At 38.0% G+C, this 24,491-nt stretch overlaps 1 protein-coding gene across 4 annotated transcripts in view; it reads right to left on the bottom strand.

Annotated features, from left to right (window-relative positions):
* Positions 1-24,491, bottom strand: part of ITGA7 (integrin subunit alpha 7) — an 849,563-nt gene that overhangs the window by 180,199 nt on the left and 644,873 nt on the right. For all 4 annotated transcript variants that reach the window (XM_044083727.1, XM_044083728.1, XM_044083729.1 and 1 more), the window contains exons 12-13: positions 23,297-23,466; positions 19,078-19,227 (exon numbers count right to left, since the gene is read on the bottom strand). In XM_044083727.1, coding sequence (XP_043939662.1) covers positions 19,078-19,227; positions 23,297-23,466 — 320 coding nt within the window. The remainder of the gene's footprint in view (positions 1-19,077; positions 19,228-23,296; positions 23,467-24,491) is intronic.

Genomic DNA, 24,491 nt, shown 5'->3' with positions numbered 1-24,491 from the left:
TCGATGGCAACAAAAAGTGACAGGTAATAAAAAGGAAGCATATTTTCACTGTGGAAAGATATCACACAAACCCATCAGATGTTGTAAGTTAAAAGACTGCAAAGAATGTCATAAAAAAGGCAGATATGAATGTATGTGCAACTAGAAAGGTAACAAAAACATGCATTTGGTAAGTAAAGAATGACAGGGAATGTATGATTTATATGAATAACAATTCTCATTCAGTAATACAAGCCTGTTATGATCTACTCTAGTGACAAGGAAAGGTTTTCCATCCAGCATTAGAAACTTGATCCCATGGTTTGGATGTTAAAATAGATTTTTTCTCTGTAATGTTAGAAATGTTAAATGCTAAGGTTGAACCAATGAATTACCTTTATTAATAAGTAGTGCCTCACAGCTACTATGAAATGACTACAGATTCACCTTCATGAATAACCTTCTTCCTATATATCTCATGAAACTGCCAATATAATACTGTCTTAGCTAGCATTTCACATTCCTTAGTCTCTGACAGGGCACCTTATCCTGTATGAGAAGCCTCGTATTGATTTTGATTTGTAGGTGTAGCTCCAATTATTCTAGGAAACAGCTGTTTATTAGGTGGCTATGACTGTCTAACTTTAGCCTGCTTTTTCATCTTACCATCTACAAGTTACTGTGGCACATTGAAGACTTTGCAGAAGACCTCCCTTCAATGTAGATATTAATTTGATAATTGCCAGGTGAATGGCATTGCTGTGGTCAAACATTCTACTGTGTTTTGCTAAGAAAGGAATGAAAACTTTTATCTCACAGAAGGGATAAATATTTGAAAATGCTGTGAAATGTATACTGCCTTTACTTGCCTTTAATTTATTTATGCCTTATTTTACAGTACTATAACTTAAACGGACTGCTATTATAAATATGTTTATAAAATGTTACTGCTGTCTGTTCTGCTGACAGAGTGGTACATGATAGCTGAATATACCTGAACTGCTGATTTTAAACTGCTCTAAAGGACACATTCTAGCTTAACATTGTACCATATCAGACTGTCCCATCTCTGCAAAACTGAATTCCCTTGTCAGGAAGAACAAAGTATCTCCTTTTTCTTTCAGCCAGCTGATAGTTTGAATGGCATTAAATATCCCTCTTAACTCAAAGTACTTACCTCTCTCTATCTCTCTCTCACTCTCTCTCTTTTACTGTCCCCCATCTCTCTCTCTCCCCTTTAGCTTACTAGGTCATCTCTTCAATACTAATTTGCTCAAGAAGGAAAGGCTTTAAGGGGAGAGAGAAAGGGGCTGCTTGTTTCAAACAGGACGGAATAACAATTGTTGACAGTCAGAAGCAGTGTAGTTTAAAAGGAAGAAAAATCACTCCCACCCAGGCAGGGAACAAGTAAGGAGCTCCTCACCTGCATCAAAGTAGTAATTGCTCAAGTGACTGAAACTGTATGTATTATCAATACCATCTTTTCAGTGTAATATTGCTGGGCTTCGTTAGAAAGGCAGTCATGATATGCTCTTTACACTGTACAGCACTGCTCCCAACCCAGCCACAAATTAGAAAGATTACTGCTATACAACTGCCTTTTGTCAATAACTCCAGAGCACAAAAACTTTTAGCAGAACAACTTAGGCAACAGAATGTAGAAGGGGTTGTTGCCAAACCTAGGGAGCCTCTAAGAAGAAAAATAACCAGAGATCCTGTAGAGGTATTAGAATTATTCTAGAAATGTTATGAAAATTTGTATAAAGTAGAGAAACGTGGAAATCAAGAAAGAGCACAAATGGGAATATTTGTGGAAGACTCAAGTATGCCAGGGTTAGAGAAAGCTGAGGCTCAACAACTAACCATTAAGACAGGGTGAGGTGAGATAAAAATGGTGGTGTATAATCAATGTCCAGGAAGTCTCTGGGTACAGAGGGTATACCTGTGGATGTTTAAACGTTAGGAGGGAAGAAAGTGATACAAATCTGGAAGATTTTACCAGTATTTTAAAAGGAGGGGGATCATCAACATCTTGGAAGAAGGCTCTGGTGGCTGTACTACCTAAAGACAGCAAAGACCCATCAGACCCGGCTTCATATAGACCCTTTTCAATTTTAAACCATGATTATAATGTGTTTATGTTTATACTAGCTAAAGGAATGGCAAAGGTGTTGCCAAAAATGATAGCCATAGATCACTGTGGTTTAGTGTTGAGAAGGCAAACATTTGACACCATTAATAGAACAGTGATGATCCAGAGGGAAACAGAAAGTAAGAAAATATCACTGCTGTTGGTGGGTCTTCATGAAGAGAAAGCATTCGACCAAGTAAGCTGGGATTTTGTGATTAGGGCAATGGATGCATTTGCATTCTCTGATACAATAATAACGTTAATTAAAAGGATAAATGAAGTATTGGAGGCAAGAATTAAAGTGGGATGGTTCCTCTCTGATCAGCTCCATTTGAACAGAGAAACCAGGCAGGGATGTCCTCTTTCCTCTTTGGTATTGGCTTTATATTTATAACCACTGACAAAAGAAATATGGGACTCAGAAATTCACGGATATCATTCTATGGTAACCAAGAAATGTTGTACCTGATAAATCCAGAAAAATACATTTCAGTGTTGTGGGACATTTTGAGACAGTTCCATGTCTTTTCAAGATATACAATTAATGACTATAAAACAAAAGCTATAGCTGTAAATTATGTACCCACACATGAACTGGTTCAGCAAAACCCATACTTATGGGAACATGACAGCACCCTCTAAGTGTAGACCCAGTGGTACATGATCTAGGTACGTAGGTTAATAGCAATCTGAACTTTGACCACCACGTATCTATAGTGGTAAGGAATTTCCCCTATGTGGCACATTTCATAAGTAAAAGCACTGCATATGGATCTAAGGATGTTATAAATTCCATTATACTCGGCCTCATCAGACCAGTAATTGAGTACAATGCTTCCTTCTGCATGTATCTCACCAGACATCTGCAACAGCTGGAGTCACCACAGAGGTTTCTTGCCAAAAAAAGTACAGGGTACACAAAACAAGTCCTATGAGGAAAGACTGAAAGCTCTGTCACTGTACTGTGCCTCCTATAGGCTGCTAGGGGACCTGTGCCTGGCTTACAGTGCAGTCTCTGACCTGACCCTGATAGAAATGTTGCACATTCATACATCAAATTGCACGAGGGTCTTACAGTCCAGGGATCTTAACCTAGCCTCTGACATGAACAAATCACGTTGGGAGAGATAGATACATCTCCCAGAGACTACCCCTACTCTGGAAAAGGTTCCCATTCTCATGACCCTCTTCAAATGCAAACTAGATCAATGGATGGGTGACCGTAAATTCACTCCTGTGGTAGTACCCATGTCCCTTGTGGACAGAGGCAAGTGGTATTAATTACCATAGACTCATACCTCTGTGAACTTCACTCATCTAACTACTGACAACTGGGGCAGCTTGGGACAAATAAGGCTAGGCTTGCACTTTAGCCATTAGCCTAGTAACCTCCCATGAACCTATAATGAGATGAAGTATTTAGGAATATGGATTAAAAAGGCTTCTGTTATGGCAGCTAAGGATATGTGGGAAGAAACTAAACAAAAGATAATACAAAAACTTAGAAACTGGAAGCTCTTGTTTATGGAAGTGGATAGTAAGATACAAGCAGTGAAAATGTTTTTAGTCCCTTTTGTTTTATAGAAGTCATAGACAATAATTAATAAGGAGTTGAATGATTTTATCTGGGAAGGGAAGAGGGCAAGAGTTAAGTGGGATAAGTTGATTATTCCAGTAGAAAAAAGTGGTTTAGGATTACCTGATTTGAAGTGGAATGCAAGCCATCCAATATGCTGATGACTCTACATTCACCAGAATAGCTGATACCTTAAAATTACTCATCACCAGCATGGAATCCTCTCAGAACCAGCCATTCAGATAGTTGCATTAAAGCAAACTGATTCTTAATGAAAACTTTAAAACTCATGTACTGTATTTTGGAGATTACAATATTACCTTCCACACCATAACTTGCAATACATGTGCATGATGGTAGAAGGAGACAATGAGCCTATCTGGTCTGCCAGTTTAAGTGATTTAACATTCTACCTGTCTTCTAACCCTGCCTTTACCCCTATTTTGTTATCCATACAGTCTAGCCTATGGCCAACCTATCTGAACCCGAGCGGCCCCTATGATCCTCCTATGGGGCAAGAGCCAGGCCTGTCCATTCCCCAATCAGAGTAAAAACCAAATCAGCCCATTCATTTCTTTTGGAGGTGAAAGCCAGATGTTTGGGAATGGGCCACTCTGACAATCATGTGGATTCCTCTTCCCACACGAAACTCCCTCACCCCATGTGCTGGTTGTACCTTTTGATGTTGCTTGCTCAGTAGGTGTCTTTGTGCATGCATCCATGCACACTATTCTGCATGCATCCATGCATACTAATCTCAGCATGCATTTTACTGCAAGTCTGCCTAGTTGCAACAAGAGGAACTAACTGCAGCCCTTCCCTCTTAGGTAGGTAAGCCAACTACTACTCTTAGTCCCCCCCAAAGCTGTCTTATCCTGTGTCTGGGCTGCTAGATGAGTCTGTATTACATGGTACAGAGGCCAGGGTTTTATCCTTCTTTACCAGTGGCACCGGCTTCTCTTTTTCCTTTTTTCCACCAGTCCTATGTCCCCTAGGAATTTCCTCTCCACCATCCATTCTGGTAGTCCATTCCATGAGTCCAGAGCATTCTCTGTAAAAAAGCATTTCAGAGTACCAGGGAGTAGCCAGTCCCACCAATTTGCTGTACAGTCTCCTTCTCTCTGTAGCCTATGCCCTTGTTCAGAATGACCCCATCATATCTCCTTGACATGATCTTGTGCAACAATGTCATGGCCCTCGCCATCTTTTCTAGTTTTATGTGACAGGACCTCTAACTCATTTACCCTCTGATCATATTCTATCCCCTCGGTTCCATTAATCTTTCTGGCAGCTTTCTTCTGAATTCTATTCAGCAGCCTGATGGTTTATTTTTCCTTATATGGCCTCCAGAACTACATGCAGTACTTGAGGTGTGTCCTGATTAAGGCTAGGTAGAGTGAAAGTATTACCTCTGCAACTGCCCCTCCCTAATTAGTGTGAAATTTTAATAAGCCTATATATATGAAACAATGTACACTTCTATTACTAAACATATATATATATATATATATATATATATATATATATATATATATGTGTGTGTGTGTGTGTGTGTGTGTGTGTGTGTGTGTGGGGGGGGGGGGGTCCACTTTTATATCTCAAAATACTGAAATCTCAAATTTCAGTATTTTGAGACCAGAATGTCGAAAGTGCAGTTTTTTTAAAACTGCACTTTGTCAAATCTGAATTTCCTGAATGCGGTTTAGGTGTAGTCTGGTATGTGCCCCCCTGCAAAAACATATGGTAATGTTAGTTTGTTTGAGTTATGTGGTGTATTTGTGTTTATTTGAGGGCAGGATTGGATTTTATTTATGTTTACGATATTTTCAGTTTTGTTGTTTTGTAGTTTCGGTTTTGTGTGGTGAAGACATTCTGGTCTCAAAATACTGAAATTCAAGATTCCAGTATTTCGAGATTTAGAAGTGGACCCGTATATATATATATATATATATATATATATATATATATATATATATATATATATATATATATATAAAGAGAGAGAGAGAGAGAGTGAGGTTAGATATAGACATGCAGTCAGTAACATCCTATTATTTTTTATTGCACACATTAAATAACACTATAAAATACTTTTTTATTTCATGTATTTATAATGTTATACTGTAGGGAAATTCACAGGGTCTCCCCTAAAATGGTATTGACCCAACAGGGTTAATCCAATTAGAAATATAAATAAGAATATATAAATACTGTGGGGGATTTCCCAGGGTCATCTCTAAAAAATGTCCTGACCAAGCAGGTTTGGTCCAACTTACCAAAATATAGATAAGAATAAATAAATATTTTTCCTGATCTGTTTTACTTAGTCAGTCTTTATAAGTAGCTTAGCTAGGATGGAGCTAGGATGGGGCAAGAGGGGAAATTGCCCTGACCGCAAAGTGTTGGGGGTAGGATCAGGCAATCCTGATCTCTCTCTCTCTCTCTCTCTCTCTCTCTCTCTCTCTCTTTAATTTTGCAGGCAAACCTGAGCACTATAGCACTCCATGTGTGCTCTAAACTATAGCAACTGCTTTCTACATTGTAGCTAGCAGTTTGCTACATATTTTATTTTTTAACTAAAACCTGAAAACTGTAGTGCTCCTTCCAGGTAGAGTAAAACTGTAGAAACTGTTTGATACATTTCTAGCAAATGGTTTGCTGCAGTTTAAAAGAAGACATTTTTTTAATAAAATAAATTGAAGGAGAGTTGGAGGCAGGGCATAGAAACGGGACCTGAATGGCTAGGACGGGGGGGGGGGGGGGAGCATGTCATGCATCTGGCCACCTGGTTGGTGTGCCAGTAGAAGGAACGTTGATGTGTTTTGCACTTTAATGGAAGCCTAGGGGAGGGGGCATAGATCTAACTGTAATAAGCCATTATGATTGGCTTATTACAGGAAGTGCTTTTTTAGGTTCATAGGTTCGTACTAGACTATCTGCCCTAAGGCATTTATAAGCTTAGCCAGAGTGTATGTGGCTTACACCACCCCTTAGGATGAGAATATTATGCCCTTTTAGGGTTTAGTTTACTATGCCTCTGTCTAGTAGTGACACAGAGATGACCCCCGGGGTAAACCTACGATCTCCCATCCACTCGTCGAGATTTCTCTTGAATAGACTCAGTGAGGGGCTCTGCCTAACATGGACTGGGATTCTGTTCCAGAGTGTAGGGAGCCTCTGGGTTATGAATCTGTCCCTCCAGCACATCCTATTTATTTCTGTGTTGAGGTTTAAGTCACTTGTTCTCGTGGCTCTGATGGATTTGGATTTTCTGAGGTGGAGCATGTCCATTAATTCAGGATTGGACATGGCCTTGTACGTCAGGCACAGATCACCTCTGAGTAGGCGGTATGCGACTGAATAGAGCTGGAGTTTTTTCAGTCGGGCAGCATATGACATATATTTAAGACCCTTTATCCTCTTGGTGAGGAACTTTTGGGGTCTTTCCAACTGCTGCAGGTGTCGGGTGAGATACATCCCAAATGGGGCATTGTACTCAATCATTGGCCTGATAAGAGAAGAGTACAGGGGCACAATGACCTCTCTTGATCTAGATGTGAAACCCTTCATGATAAGGTGGGCAATATAGAAGGTCTTCCTAACCACTTTGGCAATGTGAGTGTTAAATGAGAGGTTACTGTCAACCTGGGTCCCTAGGTCCCTGATTACCTCTTCCATAATTAATGGATTACCGCCTATGTGGTAATTTGTCGGTACCTTGTTTTTCCCAAAGGGTATGACTATACATTTTTTGGCGTTCAGCTTAAGGCCATGGCTCTGGCACCAATTATCCATTTCTATGAGGCCTCTCTGAAGGATGTTTATGTCTGCTTGAGTATCAATTATGGCGCCCAGTTTGCAGTCATCTGCGAACTTTGTCAGCCACAATCCTCCTATGTTTGCCTGTACCTCGGAAAAGTAAATGCCGAACAAGAGGGGTCCCAGGACTGAGCCCTGTGGGACACCGCTTGTGACCGGCTTAGAGTCTGACATAGCTCCAGCAACTCTGACCCTGTGGGTTCTGTCCTTCAGCCAGTTTGCAACCCATCTTGTGACATATGGGTTTACATTTAAGCTGGTGAGTTTGTCTATGATGCCCGAGTGGGGTATTGTGTCAAAGGCTTTTGCAAGGTCAAGGTAGGCTGTGTGAACTGCCTTACCCTCATCAATGGCCTTAGTGACTGTTTCAAAAAAGTCGACCAAGTTCAAAAGGCAGGATCTGCCCTTGACAAAGCCAAATTGAGTAGGATCCAATGTCTGTAGGTCCCCAATGTCTTTGTTTATGAGTTCCATAATGATCCTCTCCATAGCTTTGCAGACCAGGCTTTTCATTTGAAGAACTATGGGGTGGGACACTGGTTCATAGTACTGGCATGGTTTAACCAGCTACGCTTCTGATAATATTTATATTTACTTTGTCAGTCTTCCTTTAGTAACCATGGTCATTGCCTCAATAAATTCTGTATTCACTAGCACACATATTGTTTTTATATCTACACTGTCAGCAATATTTACTGCCTGCCTATCAATCACTTCACATAATGTGTATCTCTTTCATCTCTTCTGTGTGAAAGGGGTTCTTGGACCTGCCCACTCACTTTTCTATCAAACAAACAAACAAATAAATAAATGAAGAAACTGGTCAATGTGACATTTGGAATTACATAATGTGAATGAAGGTATTTGCAAAATCATATCACTTTAGAGAAAGCAAGGGAGCAAGGATAAACATACAAATGGAACAAGATATATGAGCTTCACCTGTAGCAAAATGTTTTCAGTGATGCATCTTAAGGCACATACATGTGAGAAGGTGATTTCTATTAATTAATGTGCATTACCTATAATGGTAAAATGCAGATGTGAGATCTGTATGTGCTAAACAGAGGCGGAACAGGTTATACAGCAGTGAGTACATACAGACTGAGTTAAAGTGGTATTCCATCAAGGCACTACAGCCAACAATGGCACACAACAAAGATACAGCTAAAAGCTGTCATAGCCGTTGACAGGTAAAGTGTTTATTCCAATGAAACTGGTATTCTGAAGGGCATTTAGGCCTGGACTGAGCTAGAACTAGATGCTAAACCAAAGTTTAACAAGGCTCATAGAGTTCCATACTTAGAGCTAAGGTACAGCTAGAGGTGCAAAGATCTGACAGGATAGGTATGTTGTCTAAAGTAGATGTTGGGAGTCAAGTCATATCAATAAGGCTGATAAAAAAACTGGCTTCCTGTATATTTATATGAATTTATACTAGCTGAAGCTTCAAGCAGACCAAAGAACTCAACGCTTTAATTAGTTGAAACAAAGAGCTTTTTTTTTTTTTCAGAAGGTTATCCCCATATGGGGGCTTCAGTCTCCTCCATTTCTTAAATATTCTAACTCAACAATCGCACAACCACATTGAAAGAGAAAAGAGAAAGGACCACACATGCTTTAAAACCTGCCAGCATGCTAACAGAACCTGTCCAAGTAGAGATTGCCTGTAGGAAACCAATCAACCAGTTGAACGTTGACAAGCTGAAACTGAAAATATGAAATCTTTTCCAGTTGACACTTTACAGATAGTTGCTTTATTTATCTATTTTTGTATTTAAATTGTGATTTTCTGGCAAATCATTACCAAATCATCAAGGACTTAAGTTAGAAAATAATACAAACATTTGACATTCAGACTTCATACCCGTTTGTAAGAGCAATATTTAAAAATTGTCCCTATTTTTGGGCCTTTGGCCCACATTATTTATGGCTTTTCCAGATTTCTTGCTCTAAGAGGTTGAGAGGTATGTTGCAGTGACAAAGTTTTTTTTTCACTTCACATTTATGGAGTTACGAGCACTCTCTAAACAAAACAAGATTAAACATTTCACATCATCCTCCTCACCATCCAGCTATGAAAGTATCAACTGAATGCTTTGTGCAAACAATCAAAAACAGATACATTTTAACTAGCTTCTGCTTTTGCTTAAGATAGTAAATTTCATTTTTTGCAATTTGCGTATCAAAGTAAAGTGAATGCAACCAGCAACATAACATCTGCATTGTTAAACTGAAACTTGAGGTGCCATCTAGACCTTATAAAACCAGACATTATGAGACAGATACAAAACAACCAATTCTGGATTCTGACCAATAGAATTTGTTGCAGATTTACTACTGCTCAGTATACATAAGTACAGGTCTACACAGCTGGAAAGTGGCAGGCAGAGCAAACCAGTAACAGATAAGGCCTCTAAATTTGTCCATTTAATGTGGGAGATGGCATTTAGAGAAGCCATGCCAATCAAATCCATACTGCCCACTTACTGAAAGGCCTAACACTCTCTAAATAATGAGATGGCTAAGTTATAGGTGTCAAGTATCCAAACTGTGCAACCATAGATGGATATTTCACTAGAGCTATACCAAAAGAAGGACAGATGGCAACCCCCAAGATGATGCCATGCTCTTAGAAGGATGAATGATCAAACCTCTACCCTTGCTTTAATATATGATCCCTTGCACTCCTCAAGGACAGAGGACTGCATCAAGAAAGATTTAAAGTCCCAAACAGTCGATGGCAGTATAGAAACAGAATTATTGAATATGCTGATGCCAGTTATTACTCCAGACCAAATGCAGCCCTAATGAAACTGTCCAGATTGCTTAAGAAGACCCTCCTGTAGAGATTGTGATTGGGGTGGAAGAAACTGCAGCTGAACCAGAACTCATAGTTACTGTGGTATTTACAAGTAACATAGGAATTTCACCACTGAGTAGGGATACTGATTTAAAAGATACAGCAAAACTACTAAATATATAATCATTTAGCATAAAATCATATTATTTACTGTATACACAACCCTGATAATAATACTTAAGATAATAATATTTTAATACCTTTATATACGGTTAATTATAAGTTCTTACCCATTTTTGTTAAATTAAGTACTAACATTTAAGTGCAGTAAATAACTGTTTCCAAGGTCTGTAGCTAAAGCAAGAGGAACTGCAATGCATTGATGCTACAGTACACAGACCTACATATGTATGCATGTCCAGTTAAGCTTATCTTTGTGCTATTCATTCTGAAGTAAAGATGCAGCTGTTATTTGAGATATTCTTATTTTCATACATTATTAAGACTGTGATGTCTTAACATCTTGGACACATCATTTGCTGATCAAGCAGTCTCAGTGTTTCCAGGAGAGTTCTAGGTTGCAGTTTGCAGTTGTGTGCACTCAACATAGCCTTGTTCCTAAGCGTTCAGAATCTGGCCTCCCATTCTCATTCTCCATGGCACAGCAGTATCAGGTTTCTAAGAATATGTTACTTAACTAGTGCAATTGTCAACCTGCAATGGCCATGCTATTACCTGCGATACATAGAACATGGATTTAGGAACAAACTATTAATTGGTAGGGCCAGCTGTGAACACCTAACAGGCAGGACCAGTAGAAAATAGTTAAAAATTTTAGCCAAAAGTATGGAAATATTTTGCAAAAATCATGGGACAACTGTGTGCTTCATTATCCAGTCCCACCACTTATAATAGCTTGTTATACTACATACTGTAACTTGTTTTCATTATTTAGTTTACTGGCAAATATGCTGCCATACTTTTAGTTCGAGTTTTTTTTTAAACACAGGGCAAAATAAGCACCTCTTTGAGAATTCTAAGCATCACAAGCAATATAATACATACATCTCATGCATTTGTTTGAATAATCCATCTTGAACAGATTATAGTGGAAACCCAGAACTGTAGCTAGGTCATCTGGTACCCCTGTTGAGGAGCAAAAAAAAGAAGACCAAGACAAATTCATCTGTGTACTGTAGTAAAAAGCTCTAACATGAACAGCTTCCTAATTAGTAAAACAAACTGAGCACCACAGCTATAACTGCAGCTTTAGCATTCCTTAAAGAAGCTGTGACATCTTCACAGCTTTAGAAATCAATACTAGTCCTTCACTTGTGCACTGTGATCATCTACCAATTACACCCTAGCAGCTTGCATTAGTGGTAACCACTTCCTTTGCCCAACCCTAGTTACGGCTCTGTGGAAACATGCTTACCTGTGCTTGTTTAACTGAAAAATAAATTATAAATCAATTAGCAAACTGCTGCCCACTCCCCCTCCCCACAACATATTTAGCAGTAAAATTTAATTCCAAATCTCCTTAAATACAAAGAAACTAAAGTGCAAAAAAAAAAAAAACCATTGATAAATGCACAATCTTCATGAAAATGGTCACCAGTGAAGGTGTTGCTGTATGTTTGCTTACATTTGTTAGTCATGTATGGAGTCACTGAAATTAACTCCATAGAATATATTCAACATTTTAAACAACCAAGTCAATTAAACTTTTCATAAATTTAATTAACATTTAGGATGAACCATTAATATCAGGGAAACGATCATACAAAATAAAACTTTGTAAACACTGCCTCATCCATGTGACTGGGTGCATTTTCACCTCTTCTCATATAAATTGTTTAATTTTTTTTTTTTTTGTCATTGAAAATTTCTCTGCCTGTCATTTTAAACTCAGGATTCATGTGATCAAGATCTAACACAAAGTGGAGGGGAAAAGGGCAAGGGTCAAGTGGGATAAGTAAGGGTTAGGTGGGATAAAATGATCCTTCCATTAGAACAAAGTAGTTTATTATTACCTGATTTGAAGGGATTTTTTAGAGCTACAGAGTTAAGGCTCATGCACATAACACAAGGAGAAGGTTGTAATTCAAAGTGGAAAGGGATGATGATGAAATGAGGAGGATTCAAGAAATAAGGACAGAGTGAGATTTTGGATGGAGATCCTTAAGGAGAACAATAACAATCATGCAAAATATTATAGTCATAAAGTAGAAGAAACTATTCTAATAAATAACCCAACATGAGAATGGACAAAGGAGATTTTGATGATAGGGATGATTGCAAGTAGGGTACAGAGTATAGGCAAGAGAGTTTGGAATTCACTGGATAAAACTTACAAAGAAACCAAGAAATTGGGAGCATAACTAGAGAAGGAAAGGTAATAGAATAGGATGAGGGCAAGAAGACATTTGGATTGCAGGTTAGAGACTGCCTTCCATAGCAGGGATTGATATCAGAGTACAGGCAAAGAGAAAGAGATAGGGGAATCTTAAGTAAAAGACCTACTCTGGTAGAATTTTTAGTGCTGCTAAAAAAGGGATAATTAGTAAGGCATATAAAATGTTGCATGATGACTATAATAATCAATCAGAGGAGTTTAGAAAAGATTGGGAAGAGAGACTGGAAAAATAATTTACAAAAGAACAATGGGAGGGTATATGTGTGGCTCCTATGTATACAACAAATTACAGAAGGTTTCAGATCTTTGCTTGGAAGGGTTTGTGTAGGTATTTTTGTACCCTAAGCAGATTTTAAAGAATCTTATCTCAGACAGATAGCAAATGTTGAAGGTGTGATGGGGAAGAAAGAGCTAACTGGGAACATATGTTTTGGGAGTGTGATGAGTTGGCAGTTTTTTAAAATCCATGCAGAGTACTCTGTCAGAAATAACAGGTGAGCTTATGGGTGTACCTAAGGAAATGATTATTTTGAACTGGGACACAGGATCTGAACTGCCTAGGCATAGCAAAGCCTTGTTCAGTTTAATTCTGTTGGCTGCCAAAAAGCAATTAATAGAAAATGGAAATCAAAGTCTACACCAACTGTATATGAAGTATTGTATATTATTAAATAAATAAAAGAACTGGAAGAGGAATCTTTAGAAAAGGAAATGAGCAAATTACACTTAAATGTAAACTGTGGGGATAATACATGCAGAATAATGTTCATGAGAAAAGGAGGAGCAATGGGCTTTAAGGGAAGGTGGGGATTCAGCAATTTCTGTAATATTGGATTGATGATAATTACAAAGAAGGAAAACATATGTGATGTATAATGTATGCAACTGGAAACATGTTAATATGGTTTGTTTACTGATATATTAATGTATATTTGCCCATGCCTTTAGTGATAATTTAATAAAAGTGTTAATAAAAGAACACACAGTCTGAATGAGGAAACTTGGCACAGAATAAATCAATTGGAAAATGACTCACTCTGGCTTCCTTGTCCCTTGTTGGATTTGCATTTATCTATCTATCTATCTATCTATCTATCTATCTATCTATCTATCTATCTATCTATCTAGCCAGCTGTTTATCGTTAACTGGGTAAATGATCTGGTCCAATTGTTACCAACTTCATCATTCTTTTGTGAAAATTGACTTGATTGTTTCACTGGTGTTGGATTCTGTGACTCCATGCAAGTAAAAATGATTTAATGGTATGACTATCAAGTGTAAAAGAACACGCAGATCAAAACCTTTATTAGTGACCATTTTCATGAAGATTGTGCTGTTACCACAGTTTTTGCACTTTATGTTCTTTGTAATTAAGAAAGCTTGGAATTAAATTTTACTTTTGCAGCTATGACCTGGAAAAAGCAGGCAAGGACAGTAGCCAAAGGCATCCAATTAAGCATGCATTGTATACATAAAGCAATGCACAACAAATTATGTAGTGGTACAATTGTCTAAATACAGCATGTATAGATTTTTATGGAAAAATAAGAAAACAATATTCTGGGATCCCAAGTTATTTACAAAACTGTGCTCTTACATACTGGCATTGTACATACTTCCTACCACTAGCCAGCACCAAAAGCAAGCAAAACGTTCTCCAGACTGTAACTTCTGATACGTTTACAGTCAAACTGGTCACCTAATTCTGTCCTTATGGGATGCCAAGAAATGGTAGAAAATACATACTGATTCTTTTTGCTTTTCAAACATGCATGAGCATAAGTAGTAAACAACAGATAAATGTGGTAGTGATGTGTATGCCAGTGTCAGACTTCCTTGGCTGAATTTATACAGTGTTGTAATGCTTAATATCACAGCAATTCTTGAGCAAGCAATAAACAAATATTAAAATAGTTTCAAGAGTTGTCTTTGAAGTATTTCATAATTCTGGCATGCTTAGTCTCTGGAAAAGCTATTTTTTTCTTTTACAGGACAAGCACATGACTGAAAGGAATGCGAGTTATGGGGTATGCTATGTACATTTTGGGATTTTCATATACCATTTCTCTATGCTTGAAGCCCAAAAGTGTGGCTATTATGGGCTATTATGGGCACTCATGCAAAGTGATAAGCAATTCCTCTTTTTCATGCATGCCTATATGGAAGGGAGGCATACTGTCACTCTCCCTATGGATATGAACTGTCTGTTAAGAAGATGATGAAGTGGGCATTCTAAGAAAGGTGTTGGAAAGTGCGTGTGCTAGTATCAGAATGTGTGTGTGTGTGTATATACATACACACACACACACACACACACACACACACACACACATATATATATATATATATATATATATAAACATTTGCATATGTGTATGTGTAAGTCTATGTGTGACTTCTGAGTGGGACCCTTAGTGTATAAATATGGGATCATCTGATGATAGAAAATATTTGCTACCTTCTGTTGCTTTTGTCACCTGTTTGTCTTTGCACAGACTGTATTCTTGTAATTACCATGTTAATAGAAGCTATTTGGTTGAAAATGTATTTATTTGAATTTTCAATTATTGGGAGTTTACCTCTTTCTCCAAATTGGTGTGTTCTTGGCATTTGTTATATTAAGGAAGGTGGTGCAGATGTGAACCCCCTTGCATGTGGAGTTAAAGGTGTTTTGTCCCCTTTTACAAAAAAAAAATGGAAATGTTTCAGTGACCTAAGTTTACAATCATTGCTATTACAGAGTATACTGAATACATATTTTCTTTCTGAATAGGTTGTGGGATCAGCATTAGTGATGGGAATTGAACAATGTAGGAAACCATTATAAGTAGAAATTAGGTTGTGAGGGATGAGAGGAATTTGACTGCTGGCCAATAAGGATCTCGAGTAGGATTCATGAATTAATTAGACCTCATACACTCAATATACTTCAAGCTTTGTCTGACATGGCTATTTTTATTCTTCAGCACCTCTGCTGATTACAAAGGGGTGGTACAGTATTCCAATAAATCTTAAAGTACTGGTTACCTGATGACTTTCTGTTAACAGTGGACACTGAACTTCAACCTGCTACTATAAAAAATATCCCTGACAACCTTGACCCCTTCAGTAAAGACTTGTGGAAGTCACCCCAACGTCTTATCCTGATACTATGGAAATGGGAATCATTCTCATGCCATCTGTCAAGGACTGTAGATTCCCCTGTATTCCTGTTCACTGATCACTGATTGGATGGTAGCCATTGTCAACTTTCCCTCACTTGTTAATTATTGCTGCTCTCACCACCTCCCCACAGCAACTGCAGCATCTGGCTGGCTTCACCCATACCAGGCTTAACTACTTGGACTTTCCACCAGTTAAAACCTGGCATATCCTGGCAGACCCCCCCCTCCAGTCAATTATATGATTCTGCTGTCTGCTTCCTCTACTCATCAATAAGTGATTGAAGCCTGTGGCTCATGTCAGTGCGCTGGCATTGACTGGTACAGTTTCCAGTTGGAATAACCTACCTAGTACTATTCACTGAAGCTTCCTAACACATGAACTCATCTTAGTGGTGAGATGAACATCTACCTGCATAACAGTGCAGCTGATCTGGTGCCCCAAAACCATGTACAAGACTACCTACTCTGCTGCCACAGGCACATCTAAGTGGTCACTCAGACTGACCCAACACTATACAAATTATATGCCTAATTATTCTATCCAATAATCTCACCATGGTGACACAATGTAGACCAGCCATTCCTATGCGCTGGATGCCCTCCAATATGATGTTTCCATAGGCAACTTTCCTCCCTCATGTTGTGCCATCCTCCCCCAGATATGTAGCACAGTAGAGCATTCCACCTCACAGAACTACACTCACAAATCCCCAAAATTTGCCTTATCTTATATACTAGGTGAACAATGGAGTCCTTAGCCTACCATCTGAGTCTATTGCTCTGTGTTACTTTGACTTGCAATTTCTTTTACAAGATACCTTACTATTTACATTAATTGTTTAGAGATGTTACATTAACCAAGCTAGCTTGATGTAATCTAATAAAATATGCTTCTTATTTATTTCAATAGGCTTCTGCTTTACTCTGTGTATGTTATGGAATGAAGTTTAAATTGTACAAATTAACATTTTGTTTAACTGTTTAACACTAAAACATTCAAAAACAGAAGATAAAACAGAAACTGGTTGAGAGCATAATGTACCAAACTGATATACAGTGTGTTTCTTCCATTATACTATGGCAATGAAAAATCATGGCCCCTGATTCTTTATTTGAGACAATTAATGTTGGCAAAATTTCCATATATCAGTTGCAGGAATGATGCAAATGCCAACTATATACAAGCTGTATAGTTGTAACAACATACTCAGACATCTAGATTACAGGATATGTATCCACATTATATGTAAAGTATACAGCTGCAACAATGCACTCAAAAATCTAAATTACAGGGTATTTACCTACCCCTTGTGTTTAACTCACTTGGCAGTTCTACAGCACAACACATGAGGAATGGGTAAATCCAGAGTACATAATTCATTCAAGCCTATAGCTCCATTTTGTACTCCTACAGTTCACACCCATAGCTCCTTATGGCATCCAGGCCTTACCAGCCAATAATAAGCAATATTAGAAAGTGTGAGGAGTAATTCACAAAATGGCATCAAGACTGTTAATCTAGGATGTCCTGCAGCAATGAAATGGCTCACTGCCTGTCATTTATTATTCATCCTGTCATATTTAAGTCCATGTTTTCATATCTGACAGCCTTACATGATATTGAGGGGTGTGGTGTGATATGCCATGGTAGGAGACAGGGAAAGTCATTGTCATTGTCCTTTTATGTCACACTATACTTGAGATATTGCTAGCTGTTTGTTAGTAACTATGAAAACAAATGAAATTTACATATGTTGTTAATACTTCAAAAACCAAGTAACTTACAAACTGTCATATAACATTAGCTGAAATTACATGTTGTTGAAGAAAACTGTCTTGGAAATTTGTGCTGAATGATATCTAGTGTTATTTTTATTTATAATTATGCAGTTAAGCATATGTTTCATATTTCTTTAAATATCTCAATAAACATGCACTCATAGAGGAATTTCTTGATGTCATATGAAAGTTTATGGCTGGTTAACAAAAACAGTCTAACAGTATTTGTCTATGTTGTACAACTTCTAAGATATGACAATTTGTGAAAGTGTAGCAAAATATAATTTTAGGTTTGTGTTCATTATAATATAGCATTTATAGAAAGACTATGAATGAATTGACTGTTATCATTAAAAAGAATGTTTCCCACGGGTAATGTTGACATTTGTACAGTTCTAATACCTTTTAGTGTTCACAAAACATTTACATTTGTTTATCTTATGCTTTTTAAGTTTATTTTTCAAAAAATGGTCTGGAATGCAAGATGTGTACAGGTTGCTAGAGGTGTGGCATTCCTCATCACGTAGATGTTAATGAGATAAAATCCTAGTTAAAGTCTTACTGTTGATTTAACTTATTTAAATAAGCAGTTTTTCTGGACACATCAGAGTTTCATGTTCTGTGAAACATTCATTTGTAAATATACTTTATCCGAATAGCAATGTTTTGTGTCATTAAGGTCACCCTTCATTCACAATAATTTCTCTCTCACAATGGGATGGAAGGAAAAATACAGAAGAGCTCTACCTAAACAAATGAAAACATATTTATTAAAAAGTAGTAAGCGCTTTCATCTTTATTCAGAAGATTTCTTCATGCTGAACAGTCATACTATCCAGAATACTTGTGTATGCCAAAATGTCATGTGACACTCATTAAACATGTGACAGGCTTCTTGTTAATTAGACATAAATAAAACTATACTCGATCAGATGCATATAATACCAACAGATAAGAACAAAACTTTCATTCACAACGTCCCATTTTTTCTTCTCTTAAGCACTGGTTTAAAATTAATAATCCCATTTAAACCTGATGGTGTCCTAGTATCCAACTTTATCTGCCAAATAATTTCCCTGAATTCTAACTTGTCATCATGATTGCCCATTCTAAAATCACTTTCAACATAATCCAATATATTGATATTTTTTAATTCTTATATATGTGATAGAATGCTTGCACAATGCATTTCTGGTGTTTTTATGTATGATAACATAAACATGCTCATACACACTATTTTTAAGTTTTCTGTTAATTTTGCATTTGCAGAAACTTCCAAATGTCACGCAGTCTGCCACATAAATCACATATTCACTATTACAGCTGAAGTATGCAGGTGTCCATTAAACTAGCCCATGTAGATAAGTTACCCATCAGGATTAAAAGGTGCTGATCACTTTGCTACATACCTCTGCTTTAATGGTGTTCAGTTGTTGAGCATTTAGCACTGGCATTAGAGCATCCAGCTGAGTTGGTGCTTGCCTCTTTTTATGGCGGGCCTGTTTGATGCTGTATGTAAGGGTCACTGGGATGGCACGCAGTTTGTCTTTGATGTTCTCCTAAAGAAGAAGAAATTGATAATGGTATTAAAATTCATTTCTCAGAAAATGTTTCTGTTTATTCATCACTTGTACAAGTTCCCATCACCATGAACAGCACTCATATTTCTTGCTTTCACTGACTCGTGCATTGCTGCCGTGCACAATTCCTGATAGTCTCTACTTGGGAATGCTGTCAGGAATTACTCCTTCGTGAATCCAGAATTGCAGTGTTTGTGAACAGTATTCAATGGCTAGTGAGTATTTCTAAGGGATGCTACGACGAAAGAAGCTCCAATACTCACTTCCTAAAGGAATTCTGAGTAATTAGATCAATCAAGACTAAGAGCTCTTCTACTGTCAGTTTTGCTACAACACTGACAATAATTACTCCTGCTGAGGAAAGAGGAGTGTATTACACCTGCATGGCTCGCTTCCTTTATTTCATAGGCCGAGTATGTGTGTGTGTGTGTGTGTGTGTGTGTGTGTGTGTGTGTGTGTGTGTGTGTGTGTGTGTGTGTGTATTACACCAGTACTGGTTTTGTTTCTTCTTGAGCTGGGTAGGCCGAGGTTCACTAATTAATGTGGCTACTAACTGGTAATAGTGGCTCTTGATTCAACAAGCTAAGCCATAAGATGCTTTAAAAGGCATCTCCGTCCTCCAATGTAGGCACCTTCACCCAGAATTTTTTTCTCCCAATATCTACTACATTTCTATTTTCTTTGTCCAAAATCATGAAAGTCCCACTATTTTTTCCTAATTAAATTTCGCACTGATTCAGAAAGGAATTTGTCTCAGTCTGTGTGGCATGGAGAAAACATTCCACTTTCTGTAGTTTTCAGTGTTGATTAAGTAATTAGTTTGCATACGATAGCCATTAAAATCTGAATGGGAAGACAGACTCTTTTGAGTGGAGGCCCAGATAAATAAGTCCTATTATGACAACAATAATTAAGTAAAAAGAAAATGCTTATAAAGTATTTCAAGAGTACAGGTGACAACAAGCTACTTAACATATATTGTACAGAGCTAAAATACAAAATAAAAATTTTATATAAAGTATAAATCATTGAAGTTAGTTCCTGTGTACAGTTTTACATCCCAAGGCTATATCTTGCCGAGGTCAGTAAAGTGCACATAGAGCACATATAATAATTAAAATTAAACTTTTTTTTTTCTAAAGGCTTAGTGATGAGAGGATTACTTATAATGTGAAGCTACACAGACAAAGTGGCAAGTACTCATTTTTTTTCAGAAAAGTGTTGCTTTTATCTACAATGACTGTGGAAAATTAGGAACAGTTTAAAAATCTAAACTGTTTATCATTTGCATTTCTAGCTCTTGAAAGTGAAAACTGTCAGTCACTGATCGATGAGCAGAGCTGCAACACTGGTCTGAAAAGTCTAATACTGAAGGGGAGAGTATTGTAGAGGTTTAAGCAATTGTTTAAGGACTGCAAATATCACTAATTAACAAACCTTGCCATTTAACTTACTTACATAAAAAATAACACTGCAGTAGCTTACAAACAGCAAACATTTAGGAAATTCACTGAAAAAAATGATGTGGCTGTGCCAGTAGTGTAGAGGGATAAAGCTCTGACCTATGACCCTGAATTAAAATCCAGGTTCTGTTAGTGGCTCAGGTGCTTGATGGCACTTCAAGAAAGAATGGGCCTGTCCATACTGGGGAGAAGGATAATTGGGTTTCAACCAGTATTAACCACTGTCTTCAGACATGATTCTTGCTGAATGGCAGAAATAGATCCATATGAGAAAGGGTTAGTGCAGGGACGACATGAACAATAAAACTCTTAATAGTTGCCTTTGGTGGCCACACATATGAGACTATGATGAGAAGTGTCAAAGGGACATAGGCAGTGGGCAATAAAACTGTTAACAGTTGCACTTGATGACCACACACATGACAGCATGATGTGACCTATTGGAAGGATATAGAATGTCCCCATGCTGGCATAGGGGTCCACATCACCACCCAAGGGGAAACATTAGGGCCATCCATACAAATTGCTTACATGGCCAGGATGCTGGTGAGAGTACCAAACTCACTGATGTTTGTGTGGATGATGGTCCTTCCAGACAACTCTTATCCCAAAGGGTCTAAGGAACACAGATCCTTGACCCTAGAGAATGAATGGGCTCAAATCTGATGGGATGTGGCTCAATGGCTGGAAGGCAGAGGAAGTAAACAGACCTAGAATAAAAAAAGGAAAATTGATATGGCATTGAGCGACTGTTTAGGTAGCCAGTGGCTCACAGAGCTGTCACTACTATTAAATAAAGAAGAAAAAAAGCAACAAAAAAAACCCCACTCCTTTATTGTATGTAGGCTTTGTTGCATTATGGGTACGCAAACTGCATTTTGGGTACTAGATGAACAGTTTGAAAAACAAAATAATATGTTATGGCCATCTCTATGACAGTCAGTTTGAATTATAAAATGTGATTCTAATGTATTAGTACATCAGAGATTATCAAAATGTGAGTTTCACTATAGATGTTTACTGTAAGTAAGCCATTTAATTTAAGTAAACAGCTATACTGATACTCAGAAAAGACATTTACTTTAACCAGGCCGCAGAATTCCTCACAAAGAGGATTACCGGCCTCAAACAGATGTCCTACTCAGACCGTCTCAAAAAACTCCAGCTTTACTCCATAGCATATCGCCTACTCAAAGGCAGTCTCTGCCTAACATACAAAGCTATGTCAAACCCAGAGCTGTTGGACATGCTCCCTTAAAGAAATCCCAATCTCTCTGAGCTACATGGTCAAGAGACTTAAATCTTGTCACCACAATAAACAGAACATGCTTGAGGGATAGATTCCTGTCCCACAGACTTCCCATACTCTGGAACAATCTACCTATTTATATCAAACAAAACTCCTCATTAGCACTCTTCAAGAAAAATCTTGATGACTGGATGGGAAATAGGAAATTCACCCCGGGGATCACCTCTCGATAGGAGCACGGGAAATTAATTTTCTTGGGTGACAAAAGCCGGGGTATCTTTTTGGTTAGGCTTATATAGGCCCTAGGGCAAATAGCCTAGTACCTACCTATGAACCTATGAACCAAGTCCATTCCCTTAGTGATTTTCCTGTCTGCAGTGCCTCCTGCTGGAGAAGCTAGGATTGCAGATGTGGTGGTTTTTCACAATACACAGTTTTCCAGCATCAGTACGTGCAGTGCTACCTACTGGTTCAGGTGGAAAATACAACACCTATAAAATTCCCCATATCCAGTGCTCCAGCACCATTCCCTACAAAGGGCTCCTACTGGCAGAGAGCAGTACTGCAGCTGCTGTGACTTTTTCCCCATTCATTCTACTCTTACACCACTGTTTATAGCACCTAGAGCTGGAAAACTGAGACTACAGAAGACATAAACTTCCTGTTATCCAATGTTCCTATAAAATTAACTCTCTTCTGAGAAAGTTAAGATTACACTAGCTATCGTCATCATCATCATCATCGTAGGAATTATTACACACTTTTCTCCCCGGGCCTCTGCTGAAAAAGGGCCTTTTCGGCTCAGTCAGACACCCCAGTTAACAAATGTAAAATAAAATAAATAAAATAAACGTGGTATAGGAGACTAGTCCAAGTCTGGTTAAGTGACTTGTTCAGAGTTACACAGTAGGCAAATGGAAACTGAGGGAACACAACTCTTGACGTACAAATATCAGCTTGTTAACAGCTCTTGAACTTAATTCTCTGCACTAGCTACCAGGCTGCTTCACACCTAGCACATCTGAGCAGCTTCTTACAGTGGCTCTTACTGGATGATACTTAACTAGAGGAAGCTTTACACTTTCCCAGAGCCAGAGTTCAAACATCATTATATATACTGCATAACTTTCAAACAGTGATGGCACACTACGAGTGAATTTCTTAAAGTGATAAGCCAAAATGGCCATTGCAAGGAACAGCACTGTTTCAGGAAACTATGCTGAAAGAGGCTGACTTGTGCAGTAGCATTGTTTGTGCTTTTTCTGTTAAGTTTGCAAAGTTGTGAAGCCAAGCAGTCTGTATGTATACTTTAGGTACTGAAAAAAAGCAGCCTTACCTGAAGATGGAAGATAGTCTCAAAGCACCGTTCAACCGATTGCCTAGGCAGTTCAATAGTGCCACTGTACTGATACTCTGGATCTAAAGAACTCCGTTTAGGGAAAATCACTCGATGAACTAAACCCAACATTCTCCGGGCAGAATCGGCTTCAATTACATATGCAAGTGCTTAAAAATGAAGATAAAATACAAACTCACTAACAGAAAAAAAGGACTTCTTGTTACCATTCACTGTAACAGTTCATAATATTTTGTACTTTTATGCTACGTAACTATATGTAGCCTTTGTACCATACCATCATTGCTTACAACAAAATATTAGTTCAAAAACATAAAAGGAAAAGTTGCTCACAGCCTCATGCTGAAATGCAGTTTATTTTTGAAAGCTTTACGTGTGCCAACCACACTTTGTAATTATTTTCACAAAATGCTAATTCCAGGACTGTACATCAATTACTACCCCCAGCAAGGAGGGGTAGCTAAGAAATGATGACTAACCCCTCCCCTCCTCTCCTACTGCCACGCAAATCAGCACTAAATGTATTTAATACCTTACATTTCAGAAATGGAGTGAATATGTGCGGCTTTTTATGACCTGCATGTATAATCTTTTTTTTTCTGTCTTAAACTTTAGTCACTGTGGCATGCAGGCATGCATAAAGGAGAAAGTATGTTTTATGGAAACCGCAATTCTCTCACTTTGTCAACTAAACTAACTGCATTACTCTTATGGTAAGAGGAGAGCTGCCCTGAATGTTCTCACTTCTTGTCTCTCCATGATCCTAGCTTATTTATAAACTCAAGTTGTCAGTGTTGTGATACAAGCAGCACTAACCTCAAGCCTCTTAACGACTGGACTATCTCTAGTGGAAGGACTTTACAGCAGAAAAGAGAATCCATTTCTGAATGAGACAATTTCCACTTATCCTCAGTGTTACTGAAGGCCAATAAGTTTACCAAAGAGCTTATACGGCTGGCATAGATGAATGGTGCCAATCTACAGTACTGGTGATATCTTCCTTTTTATTTTTGTTTTCTTTCTAATCCCTCATCATGTGGGTTGGTTAATTAGCCCAAAGAGAGAATCTCTGATACACAAATGCAGTAAAGATGCATGGAGAAAACACCTCATTTGCATCTCCTTATTGTGTCCCTGAATCAAACACTGTATTGTTTGATATGACACCACTACT

Source organism: Protopterus annectens, chromosome 9.part0 (genome assembly GCF_019279795.1).
Source record: "Protopterus annectens isolate FY-2018-M chromosome 9.part0, PAN1.0, whole genome shotgun sequence".
NCBI lineage: Eukaryota > Metazoa > Chordata > Ceratodontiformes > Protopteridae > Protopterus > Protopterus annectens.
This window is presented reverse-complemented; position numbering and strand designations above follow the sequence as displayed.